The following is a 13,608-nucleotide window of genomic DNA, read 5'->3' on the forward strand; positions in this document are numbered from 1 at the left end:
TATTTGTTTTTTGCAAAAGTTAAGACGGAGTACACAGAATGGATTAATTGTAGCAGACTTCGGTTTATTGCTGCATACCTTTTTCATAGACTACTTTTTTCTAGTAGTCTGTGTACTATACAGGCACAGTTTGCTAGTATTCTTTCCGAACATGTATATTTTTTACAATAACATACTACTATTTCTACAGAATGTATACCGTAACAGTATGTAAAATTAATTTCATTATGAATGGAATACCTATTTAATCGACTGCATTTGCCAAACTGCAGTATATACCCACGCAGAGCACACTGTCTAAGAAACTATATCCCACAATGCAATGCGCTCAACTTGATCTTCCATTACCGGTGTGATGACTGAATCAGAAACAACGTGAGATCCTACAATGTATTTTATTTCTCTTGACTGGTTGGAATGACAAAATGCAAGACTTTTATGCAAAATTGAATATAATATGCAGCATACTGCAGTTTTATTGTTGCATATTATGTGCCGTTTTATGTTTGTTTTGTTTTTTAAATAGTATGCAGTCAGTAACAGTATACAATAGATACAGGCACAGAATTTTTCACAACTGCGTACTATCATATTTCTCATACTATTTCGGCTGTATTTACTGTGCACAGTATGCCATTTTTCGCACGCAAACCATGAAGTTTGTTATGATTTTACAGATTTTCTGTTTTGTTTTTTAGACTTTCAGATAAACTTGTCACTTGGTAGGTAATGTGATCCCAATGTAGCATTCTACAATTTGAAAAGTTGATAATTTTTTACTAATTGTATACTGTACACACTGCGCTCCATGCATGTCTTCCATTCTGAACGTAACTTGTGTAAATGTCTATACTCAACAAACAATGTTTGCAGTGTGCTACAGGGAGAATTTTAGGGAAAACTAAAGTCTTACATGAATATGGCCAGCTGTGGACTGGCAGTTTTGCCATTTTTCTTTCTGTCTGTTTCACTCTCTCTCTCTTCTAGTAGAAGTGCCACCAGACGGCCCTTCGGCCCTTATAAGGTGAAATCAGCGCGCCTGGTAGAGTAAAACAGAACCATATGTCGCACGCTGACTCCCTCGCGCAGCTCCGCCGAGGGGCCCGGGCTCTGGCGCGGAGCTGCACACAGGAGCCTAACTTCTGCTTATATAAACCAAAGAGGTCAGATTTATATGGTCATGTTCAGGCCGCACACTGATGCTTTATGTTACAGAGGAGGAGGTAACTAGAGCTGCGTTCTCAAAGAAACGTGTGTGTCCTTGCATCTATTCATGCGCTGCAGTTCTCATAGCTTTATTTTGGCTCTATAATGAATAGCTCATGTTGTTGTGAATATGGATATGTAACAATACCCCGTTTCCACCCTCTTGCTGGCCGTGATTCAGGATGGATTCTGGTCTCATGCATGAGCGTCTTCTCTATGACATCATTAGAATTCTATTTTTAGAAGCATGATGTCATAGCTGGATCTTCCAGTGACTAATGGGATTGTGGACACACTGGAACTCTTTGAAACGGGAAGGAATGTTTGATTTGAAGTTTAGAGGTGACGATAACATCTTGTGTTTTAGTTTATGATTTATTTAAATATTATGTAAATATTGGGCATTTTGCCTTCACTGTAAAAAGGGATCAGTTGACTTAACTTAAAAAAAGTGAGGAAACCCGTTGCTTTAAAATTATTAAGTAAATAAACTTGATGTGTAATTGAAAATATTAAGTTATGTGAACTTGACAGCTCCACATAACTTAATTTGTATCAATTACGCATGAAGTTAATAATATTTAGCCTTTTTCTTTTTTTTAAGTTAATTAAATTTTTTTAAGTTAATTCAACTCATCACTTTTTTACAGTGTAAAGCAAATCAAGTCTATTAAGTTTTTTTTTTGTTCTGTGACATTTAATGCAAAGACAAATAATTTCTCAAATTAATAATAATTAATAATTATTTTTAATAAATATAATTTTTTTACGCATTTTTACTATTTACAAGAAAAACAAGTATTAAACAACACTCACTAAAATATATAAAACATACATTAATTAAAATTAAACAAAACATTTTGTTCAGATTAACTATTCTTTTAATTATAATGAAAATGTCAATAGAAATTATTTTATTTAAAATTTCAAAAAAAAAAAAAAAAATAGCATTCATTTGAACCCTTATTAATAAATCCTTAAATAAGATGAATAATATATTTTCTTTGTATAATATATCTTCCTTCTCTTTTGATTTTTAGATGAAATGTGACCTGAACATGTACTTTGAACCATAAACCATAAAAGTGATTAACATAGCATTCATATAGTACTGTAAAGAATACCATGGTATATTTCCAAACAAACATGGAAGTGCCCTGATATGTTTTGGTGTCGTTTTGGTTACTTGAGCATTTCTTTCAGCTATGAAAAGTAAGTGTGATGAAGTAAGTGTGTTGTCAGCGTTCCCGCCTCTCCGTCCAGCAGAAAAACAGCACAACCACAATCCGTTCTTGCCTGTTGAAGTGAATCTGGACGTTAAATCAATCCTTTCAAATGCTGCATGGAAAATGTGACCCACACGTGAGAGCTACTTCATATTGGAGCGGCCGTCCTACCGTTCACTTTTCCAGCAATCAGGCACTCGGAAACACTGAAGCCTGTGTGGAAATCATCCGCTTCTGCAGTCAATAAACCGTATAAATAATTGAAGGAACAACATACAAATAAAGAGAGAAATCTCCAAAGCAGAGATTTAAAGATTAATCCTGCACAACTGCAAACCCTGGATTAGTGTCCTCATTTCCATATTTATGAGTTTACTACACAATCTTTTTTAACGGCTTGTTTTTCCAGCATGTTAAAGGGGTCTTGCCATGGATTTTTTTAATAATATGTTCCTTGAGGTTCACTTATAAAGTTTTTTTGCATCCTCTGTCTGAAATGATCAGTTTTTAAGGGGCTTGTCAGTAAACAGCCACAGTTATGATTGGCTAACGTCACTGCGTCGGAAACGATATCAATGCCCACTTGCTATTGCTTGTGAACATTATCCATATAAAACCGTCATTTACAGACCAAGCATTATGAAATCATTTACGTATAGTTTGTGATTACTTATAGTTTGTGATGCAGGTGCTGTCAGATCCAATACAGAACAGTACAAAAGAAAATGCTCCGAACAAACATATAATCCTCCGGTGCGAACCGGGACGCCATTAAATAAACCATCCACTTGTTTCCGATGTTGGGATCCTTCTATAGTCTGTAGAGAGACTTGAACAGCTGTTTAATCTGGATGCGTCAAAGCAAACGCTCTTTCACTCGTCCATTTGTCCTGTTGTCGACAGACTCAAGTGTGTGGAGTGTCAGAAACTGAACACACATCTGTCTACTGTATCCAGTGTAGACAGCGTCAGTCATTATAATGTGTTCTTATAGCTTTTGACGCGACACTAAAAGTGAGAGATATTGATATTGCGGGATCTGTGATGCACACGGGCAAATATTGCATATGACTGCCTTCAGAGAAAGACATTGACGAATAGTTTTACACAGTCGCATCATAGGCCCCGCCCACTGGCGTTCGGTCACTTAACAGCTTTTTGTCCAAAGTTTTTTTTGTCCTACTATGTCGTACGTGGGGTCAGAGGTCACCCTTCCGCCGGAACTCGACTCTATGGCCGTTACCGGAAGCCAGTGATTATAGTTTATAAGGTTTTAGATTGGGATATTTTTCCTACAAAAACCCATCGCTTTGCCCACTGGAGACGAATGGATTACTTTTATGATGGATGGATGCACTTTTTTTGAGTTTCCAAAAAATCTTAAACGCCATTATAAAGCTGTGAAGAGCCAGGATATTATTTAAAGTCCCCCTGTGGTGAAAATCAAGCTTTTAAAGGGGGGGTGAATTGCTGTTTCATGCATACTGAGTTTTTTACACTGTTAAAGAGTTGGATTCCCATGCTAAACATGGACAAAGTTTCAAAAGTTAAGTTGTACGTTTGAAGGAGTATTTTTGTTCCAAGTATTTTGTCACAAGTTTCGGAAAGTTTTTTTCGAGTATGGCTCTGTCTTACGTAAGATAGAGCGGAATTTCCTTATATGGGTCCTCCTAAGGGCACTTCTCCGCGGCCGCGCGCGCACTCGCAGACCAGAGAGAGAAGAGAGCGAAAGCAGTACGTTACCTCAAAGCGCTATGCTCGGCTTTTAGGGAAGTCAATGTCACCAAAGAAGTGGGTTTTTGGTTGGCAGGGCAAGACAACCCTGCACAGATTCCCAAAGAACCCAGCGTTAAGGGAATAGTGGATGGAGTTTGTTTTTTCGAAGCATCAACGGAGGTTGTGCACGACTCTTTGTTCCCTGCATTTCGACGATGATTGTTTTATAAACAAAGCCCAGATCGTCTAATGCTTAAGGATCGAGCAGTCACGGTGAGTAAACTACTTCAAATGTCTCTCTGTGTTGTTGTTAGATCAGTTAGCACAGCTTTAGCACACCGCCCACACGGCCCGCCCCCAGCCGCTCGGTTTTTTCCGGAAAGACTCGATACAGCCAATCTTTAACTTATAAATATAATAAAACTAAAGACGTTTTGGAGATATGAAGGATGCAATACTACTCTATAGGTACTCAAGATTAACAGGAGATTGAGTGAAAATGAGCATTTCACCCCCCCTTTAATGTTGTTTATATGTCTATGTGGTGTTTTTAATATGCTTTAAGACAAACCATGTGTAAATTCATAAGTCGACACCATTGCTGAGTATTTTCTCCTTAAAACTGCAGTGAACCAAAGACAGTCTCAAAAACACGCTTTGAAATCGCTGGTGTTTCTGACGTCACAAACTACCTTGTAACCAATCAGATCAACGTGTGATCGTCAACGAGTGGACCTCTGAGCTGGACTGAGTGAGTGGAGGCGGGGCTCATTTGCATATTATAAATATGCGTATACTAAATGAGACAAGGGTGTAGAGTTACATTCAAGCTGTTTTAAGGCATGAAGACATTTTTTTCAAGATTTTCTTTTTTAAATGTGTCATTTTGGTGATCAAAGATGAGTTTTAAGGGATACAATTATTGACTACAGGGAGATTTTAATATAACTGGCTGTGTTCGGCTGGAAGAAGATAGTCATATAGACCTAGGATAGCTTAAAGCTTAAAATTATGGGATAATTTTCATTATAATTAACCCTTTAAGGCAGAAGTTTTAACTCAACTGTTACCTGGCCATCATCTCGTGACTCTGAAGGTATTTCTCTCCATTCCAGTTGCTTAAATAAACTTTCCGAGACCCTTACACAACACTATATCTGATTCTGATGAAAGTACACTCAGAAGAGCACAGCGCAACACTTTCATTCAGATAACGTTCAGATTTGTTACCACAGTTGCACACACACACACACACACACTTCGTGTTGCGTAACGTGATGATGCGTAAGGTCTCCTCCTGTTAGTGAGCTACTAAGGAGGATCTGACACAATAACGACTTTAGCAGAGGCTTTTCAACAGCGTCGATGGTCAGGAAAACGCCTCCTTCTCTCTTACACAGTCTGTCTGGAATGGACAGATGTTTCCTTCTGGGAACAGTTCATACACACACACACACACTCCGTTGTGCCCGTGTCTGCTAACACAGGTTACGTTATTGGTTTTAATGATTGGTGTGTTAATCAGGAAGACTGATGATGATTGGTCCATTATTCTGATTGCTTGTACTTTGCATCATGGGTGATGAAACATGAACTTATAAACTACACTTTAAAATGAATTCAGATAGAAAACAGTTTTACAGTTTAAGTTGTAATCATAATATTACGGTTTTACTGTATTTCGGATCAAATAAAGGCCTTCTTGATGAGCAGGAGAGACTTGCTTGGTTTACCCAAAAATGTAGTTTCTGTCATCATTAACTCACGTTGTTCTAAACCTGTTCTGCATTCTTTCTTTCTACACAATTGAGCAGTGATTAACATTGTCGTGAGCCAAAGAAAGTGCCATGAACGTACCACAAGTTAGTGTTTTGAGAGCTTCGGCAAAGGGGAAGAGATTACGTTTCAGTCTGTTCCTCGCACAAATCAATCGTACGACTTCAGGAGACATGTAATGTCGTGCTCGAGTCACATGATCTCCTTTTATGATGCTGTTGTGACAGTTTTAGTCCCCATTCACTTTCAAAGAGCAGCCTGAACATTCGGCTGAAGGTGCATCGTTTGAGTGTGTGTGTGTGTGTGTGTGTGTGTGTGTGTGTGTGTAAATGTCTAAGCGTGTCTTTCTGGCTTCTGTTGCAGAGATCTGTCCAGAAACCACATTCCCTCTGTGGATTGGAGCCTCTTTGATCACCTCACCGCCCTCAAGGAGCTGTAAGTGCCACGTCTCTCGTGTGTGTGTGTGTGTGTGTGTGTGTGTGTGTGGAGACGCAGTCCTTCGCGTACATCTGTAATGGGTGGTCTGGAGAGATCGTGTGCATGGATAATAGGTGGTCTGGTGTAAACCTGAGCTTGTGCTAAAGCAAAAAGACAATTGTTTTCTAATCTGCAATTTCTAATCTGCACACCCCCCTCCCCCCAGGTATCAGGTATATATTAATGATATATTAATTATATTTTAAATGAAAATGAATCTTCTTTTAAGACCAATAAGATTTCTTGAAATTATTTTCAGCCCATTTTCTCTAGATTCTTCTCTAGTCTCTAGACATATATTCTATTATATTTTAACAGAATATATTAAATAATATGAAATAATATATCATGGCATCTTTTATTGCAGTAGACTGGATGATTGGAAAATATTGAAATAATCTTAATTAAAATGCAAAAAAAAACTAAAAAATCATGATGTAAAGTGAAATTATTATTGTTATTATTATTATTATTATTAATACATTATTTATTCGAAATATGAATTAGAAATTATGAAATGAATAATGTTTAACTGAATAATATGAAATAATATAATATATCATGACATCTTTTATTGAAGTGGACTATATTATTGATGATGGAAAATATTTAAATTAAGTTAAATTAATATTTAAATGAAGTTATATTAAAATGACTAATTAAAATGCTAAAAACAAACGTAAAGTGACATTCTCTTATTTATTTATGTCATCTTTTATTGCTGTAGACACATTTTCATTTTAATGAATGAAAAATATTAAATTAAGTTTATTATTTTATTTATGGGAACTGAACATAATATTAAGTAAAATGCTAAAATACTAAACATCAAATCAATATGTATCTTTTTATTAATTTTTTTTTTATTAATGCTATTATTGATAATAAAAAAGTGTTTATTTTATTTAATTTGTTTATTTTATGTGGAACTGAACATAACTCAGTTCAAACACCGTCCTGTTGACTTATCTCCTCAGGTATCTTCAGAGCAATCGTCTGGTCACTCTTCCTCACGGGATCTTCGGCTGTGGGCCGTTAACTGTGCTGTAAGTGTGTGTGTGTGTGTGTGTGTGTGGGTGGCAGGATGCTCTAGTTCCCAGACGTTTTTTTCAGCTCATATGGTGAGAATGTGTAGGCGGATCTTTCTGGAGTCTCTCCCGAACCACAGAGTCAAACGCTGAGGGACTGAGCAGACGCTCTCAACTCTTTAAGCTCAAACAAAAGCAAAATAAGCAGAAAAGTGAATCAGTTACGTTTATCTTTGTTGTGTGAACAGCAACAGACCTGCACCTACACTATAGAATTTCCAACACACACACACACACACATTGTGAGTTCAATCACATGCCCATTACAACCAATTAAACGTCATTGCTTCAGGCTTTGACTCCACCATTTCCTGCTCCATTTCGGTACACACACACACACACACACACACACACACACACACACACACACACACACACACACACACACACACACACACACACACACACACACACACACACACACTCTGTCTGGTTCACCAAAATCACTCCAGAACTTTTCCATATGCTGCTCCAACAGCTGAACAAGGGAACGATTATACTGAGAGGAAAAGAAAGAAGTGACTTAGAAAGAAGGAAAAAATCCTGAGCAATAATATACATTTCACTTTTGTCTTTCATGTCTTGCAGAGATTTGAGCAACAACCAGATCACCACCATCGAGGAACGAACATGTGATAATTTATTTAATTTAACTACAATGTGAGTATGAACACACATGTGCAGTCACACACATCACGGATAACCTTCAGACTTTGTGTTCTCAAACATTCAAAACAAAAGCTGAAAAGAAGCCCAATGACCTTGGATGTAAACTAGATCTTAATACTGCTGTGTGTGTGTGTGTGTGTGTGTGTGTGTGTGTGTGTGTGTGTGTGTGTGTTAATTAGAAGAGACGTCCATTGCACAAAAACCAGCCACACACAAATAAAGAACTTGTGAGACACACAAATTGCTTGTTTATGCTTTAATAGTGATAGAATATAAATGACCTTTTCACATAAGTTTTTCACAATAGAAATTGAGTCTCTCATTATTAAGATTTCTTGGCATTATTTTCTCTTCCAGATTCTCATTACTGTAAAGCAGTGAATGTGTCTGGACACAATGCCTTTTAAATAAAAATTAGCATAACTTAACTTAAGTTCAATACAAATCTTATGCCATCATGTATACTTACAAATGTACACTAGCAATTTAAATCATATATCATGACATATTTTATTGCAGTAGTCTATTCTGTTATTTTATTGTATATTTATTTGAGGAACTGAATAAATTAAATAATATTAATTAATATATAATGACATTCTTTACTGTAGCAGACATTTATTTTTATTAAATAGTGTTTTATTAAATGAATAAATGTAATACTATTAAATAATATATCATTACATTATTTTTTACTGAATAGACATTTTATTTTTAATTATTTAATTTAATACTTTAATATATATATATATATATATATATATATATATATATATATATATATATATATATATATATATATATATATATAATTTATTTTTTAAATTTATTTAAATTTTATAAACACACAAGCTAACTGGGTAAATAGTCTACTCCAATAAAAGATAAAAAGGTATATTATTTAAATGTATATAAAGTACAGTTGTTTGTATACTTGATGGTAGCGTTTGCACTGACCTTAATTTACGTCGGTTTTATTTGCGTTCAAACCAGATGTTGTTGATCACTGTATTACAGTAATGAGCATCTGGAGAGAAAATGTGCTTAAATATTCAGGAAATCTTAATGGTTGCAAAAAGTCTACTTTACTTCTTTTAATTTTATTGCAGTGACTTTTTACCAAATGATAATGATAATAATCTTGTTTTGAAGTTAAAAGAAACATTAAGATTCTTTTTCCCTTCGTGATTTAATAATAATTCACATATTATCCAGTGGTTAAATATTCTTATCCAGATTCTATTGCCGTTTTTTATTTGCTAAAGCTTCATTTATTCCCTCTGTGACTTTCCAAGTGCTGCTTTCATGCCCTGATTAAAATTCCCCGTTGAACTCTTTTCAGTTCTGCAATAATAATTATAGATTAGACTGCTGTGTTGTGTTTCCCGGACTGATAAAACTGCGGTGACAGATTGCTCCGCCACTGCTGTGCGATTACTTCATATCCAATAAGACTCGAGGTTGACCTCAGGGTCAGTCCACGCGTCGTCATGCACAGAATAATGCTCTTTAAATGACTATCCTTATCACACATTCACTGTTTGAATAAAGACCGTATAATGTTTTCAACCTTTGCCAGTTAATTAAATATTCCCTCTGTTTTGGCAGAGACCTGAGCTTTAACCCGTTCGTCTGCGACTGTAAGCTGGTGCAGTTGGTCAGCTGGTTGCAGGAAAAGGGTGTTCGAGTGAAGCGACCCAACTCAATGCTCTGTGACCGTCCACCGGAAGTGAAAAACCAGCCGCTGCTCAACGTCAGTGTGCACACCTGCGGTGAGTGACACACACATGCACCTGGACTGGACTAGAGCTGAACGATACACAGTTTGGCAACACTTTATTTCGATAGTCCATTCCATACATCGCTGCGAGATCTAGTGGGAAGCATTCAGATTCGGCACATGATTCTGTAATAAACCATATCAGATCAAACAGCGCTAATGTGGAAATCAGAAGAAACATTGTGTTATAGAAGGCTTTTCAATCCACAAATCACCAACATTCACCATGGATTTAATGTAGTAATGCGTACTGTAACCATGGTTTTGTGGCAGAAATTGTCTAAATGAAATTCAAGGACTTTCGAGTGCTTCACACTTTTTCCAGCACTTTAAAACTCTTAATATTATCCAATTTTAATGTTATTTTCAATGTGATGATTTGTAAAAGTAAAAGTGTAGGAAAACTAACGCTTTGTGGCTTTTATTTTTAAATTCCACTATAACCTGTAGATGGCGGCAGAGGAACACTTATTGATAAATTATCCATTTCCACTTCCTAATATATTATGGAAGTCACAAAGTCTCATGAAAAACTAAAACTTTTCTTCAAATTGTGACTGAATTGCACAGAAAGCAAGTAAAGAGCGCTTCTTTTATAATCACGGAAGCTGTCGGTCACTTCAGCATGACACTATAAAAAACAATGGTACATTTATAAAACGGAGGTTTTCGCACATTGCTGTTGTTAATAAAAGTGCATTTTATCTGCATGTCAATTCAAGCCCAGTGCATTACTGTTGAATTTCCAATAAACAAACATGTAATATTATTAGTAACTGCACTTATTAATGCAAAACATATGATTAAATTAACTTTATGACAAATTTCTCCCCTGCGTGAACAAATCGGGTGCATCTGTAGAACTTAATGGCACCGGTGCCACTGCTCTCAAATGTTAATCTGGAGCCCTGTATAGTGCATTTTACCTTTGGTTGCAAATACTTAGGGAAATAAATAATGCATTACAACACACTTCATTTAGCAGATGCTTTTATCCAAAGCGACTTCACATAACAAGAGCCAACAATATTCATAACAGTCAACTAGATATGAAAGCAAGCAAGAGATATGCAGAGAAATGATACATAAAGGCCTCAAATAAAGTAATAGCATATTTTGTTAGTGAGAGCTTGAATTGGTGATTCCCGTCTCTCTCTCTCTCCCAGGCCTGACGTACGCGGGCTGTCTGCAGGACGATGAGCATGTGGCGGGTGTGGAGCTGGTCATCTTCTCCTCCTCCACTCCCGGGCCGTTCTCGCGGGAAGAGTGCAACTCGAAATGCTTCCACGAGAACCAGCTGTACGGCGGTCTGGGTCAGCAGAGAGAGTGTCTGTGCAGCACTAACTCCGAACCCAACCACATCAGCGAGTCGCAGTGTTCGGCCGCCTGCTCCAACTCGCAGGTCATGAAGAAGTGTCGCTGGACTGTGGCGCAGGACGTGTTTCAGGTACAGAGCTGATAATGAAGCTCTTCAAAATCACAAGCTCGGGTCTTGTCCACACTAATACGTTTTAGTTTGAAAACGCATATTTTCCTCTCCGTTTTGGCCTTCCGTCCACACTGAGACGGCGTTTTTATTCATGAAAATGAACCTTTTTGAAAACGCTCTCCAAAGTGGATAAAATCGAAAGCGCCGTTTTCGTGTTGTACTGTGGACTGTGAAAACGGAGCTATTTAAAAACGATTACGCATGTTTAGTCATGTGACTCTTATTGAGCCCATAGATATTCATGTTTATACCAGTATTGTGCCCAAGTGCTGTTCACTTTCACACAGTTGCTAAAATAAGTTCCTTTGCACACTCTTCATATCACAGTCCTGCAAAGACAATTAAAATTTGTTCGTTATAAAGAACATTTTCATAAAGATTTAGTTTTAAGAAATGAATACTTTTATTCAGCAATGATACATTAAATTGATCAAGTAACTAAAGACATTATTATGTTACAGAAGATCTCAAAGAAATGCTGTTCTTTTGAACTTTCTATTCATCAAAGAATCATGAAAAAATGTATCACAGTTTCCATAAAAATATGAAGCAGTTTAACTGATTGATAATAATCATAAATGTTTCTTGAGCATCAAATCCTCATATTAGAGTGATTTCTGAAGGATCATGTGACACTGAAGACTGGAGTAATGATGCTGAAAATTCAGCTTTGATCACAGGAATAAATTACTTTGTAACATGCACGGTATTCACATAGAAAACAGCTATTTTAAATTGTAATAATATTTCAATATTTTTACTGTATTTTCCTGCGATTTACGATATTGTAAGTGTCATAATAATTTGAACACGTTCTCCTCCCACAGGTGAATTTCTCCGCCTCTCTTCCTTCCCGTCGCGTGTCCGTTCATTCCGAGGCCGTCCTGTCTGTCGCCTCCTCCGTCTTCCCTGCCTCTTTCTCATGGGACTTCGGTGACCTTTCACCCCGGGTCAACAGCTCAAAGCCCAACACCACGGCGAGGCATAAGTACGGGCTCCCGGGACTCTACCAGGCTCAAGTGAGTCTCTCAGCAGGTCACCAGGAGATCGTGGCTCAGGGGAACGTGAGTGTGGATCTGCCGCCTCGACTCGAGCTCCACTGCCCGCCACTCGTAGTGGCCAATCAGAGCCTGGAGGCGGAGCTTTCTCTGGTCAACTGGGGCGGAGTGGGCGTAACCGTGGACTGGAGGATCCAGAAGGATGGGAGAGAGATAGCGAGAGGTACGAGAAACATGAGCTCTGATTTAAGACCTTTACCTGCTGGGCGTTTACTCTTGAATGCACATGTACTAGCTGTGTCCTTTTCTAATCTCATCATATTAGAGTGATTTCTGAAGGATCATGTGACACTGAAGACTGGAGTGATGATGCTGAAAATTCAGCTTTGATCACAGGAATAAATTACATTTTAACAGATATTCACATAGAAAATGGTTGTTTTAAATTGTAATAATATTTTGCAATATTACAGTTTTTACTGTAGCTTTGATGAAAGTTTATTATATTATATTAGTTATATTTTGTTATATTTAGTGCTGTCAAATTACATATTTATTTTTACATAATATGTGTGTGCATATATATATTATTGTATTTATATATATTATATATACTATATATGTATACATACACACACATTTTATATATATATATATATATATATAGATATGTGTGTGTGAGAGCATATACAGTATATACACACTGACATATATATAATATATAAATATAAAATATATATATACACACACTATATATGTAAACACAATATGCATACACACAATGTGTAAACAAAAACTTTTATGTTAGATGCGATTCATTGTGAATAATCGATTTGACAGCACTTATTATATTATATTATATTATATTATATTATATTATATTATATTATATTATATTATAGCATATTATTGAGCATTAAAAATTTATTATAGTAAAAAAAAATCAATGGCCTGATTTGAGCTAAAGCACAATTTATGATACCAATCAGATTTAATATTGAGTAAAATAGTACATTTTTAGTGTTTCATTAGTATTAAATTTAGTGTAATTCATAAAAAAACATTTCTCTGCTACTTTCAATGGGTTTTTTCTTTTCATACGAGTTTTGTACTCGTCCCTATGATTGTTATCAGGAGACAAAGGCCATGTTAAAGTGTCTCATCTGTGGCTGAGTGTTTTGAA

The 13,608-nt window shown here is 36.4% G+C and overlaps 1 protein-coding gene across 1 annotated transcript in view; it reads left to right on the forward strand.

The window, feature by feature from the left end:
- The window catches only part of pkd1a (polycystic kidney disease 1a), a 96,343-nt gene that overhangs the window by 11,406 nt on the left and 71,329 nt on the right, over window positions 1–13,608 (forward strand). The window contains exons 2-7 of the mRNA XM_079895199.1: window positions 6,288–6,359; window positions 7,379–7,447; window positions 8,078–8,149; window positions 9,767–9,930; window positions 11,105–11,385; window positions 12,255–12,648. Coding sequence (XP_079751325.1) covers window positions 6,288–6,359; window positions 7,379–7,447; window positions 8,078–8,149; window positions 9,767–9,930; window positions 11,105–11,385; window positions 12,255–12,648 — 1,052 coding nt within the window. The remainder of the gene's footprint in view (window positions 1–6,287; window positions 6,360–7,378; window positions 7,448–8,077; window positions 8,150–9,766; window positions 9,931–11,104; window positions 11,386–12,254; window positions 12,649–13,608) is intronic.

Source organism: Squalius cephalus (assembly GCF_949319135.1).
Source record: "Squalius cephalus genome assembly, chromosome: 2".
NCBI classification, from domain to species: Eukaryota; Metazoa; Chordata; class Actinopteri; order Cypriniformes; family Leuciscidae; genus Squalius; species Squalius cephalus.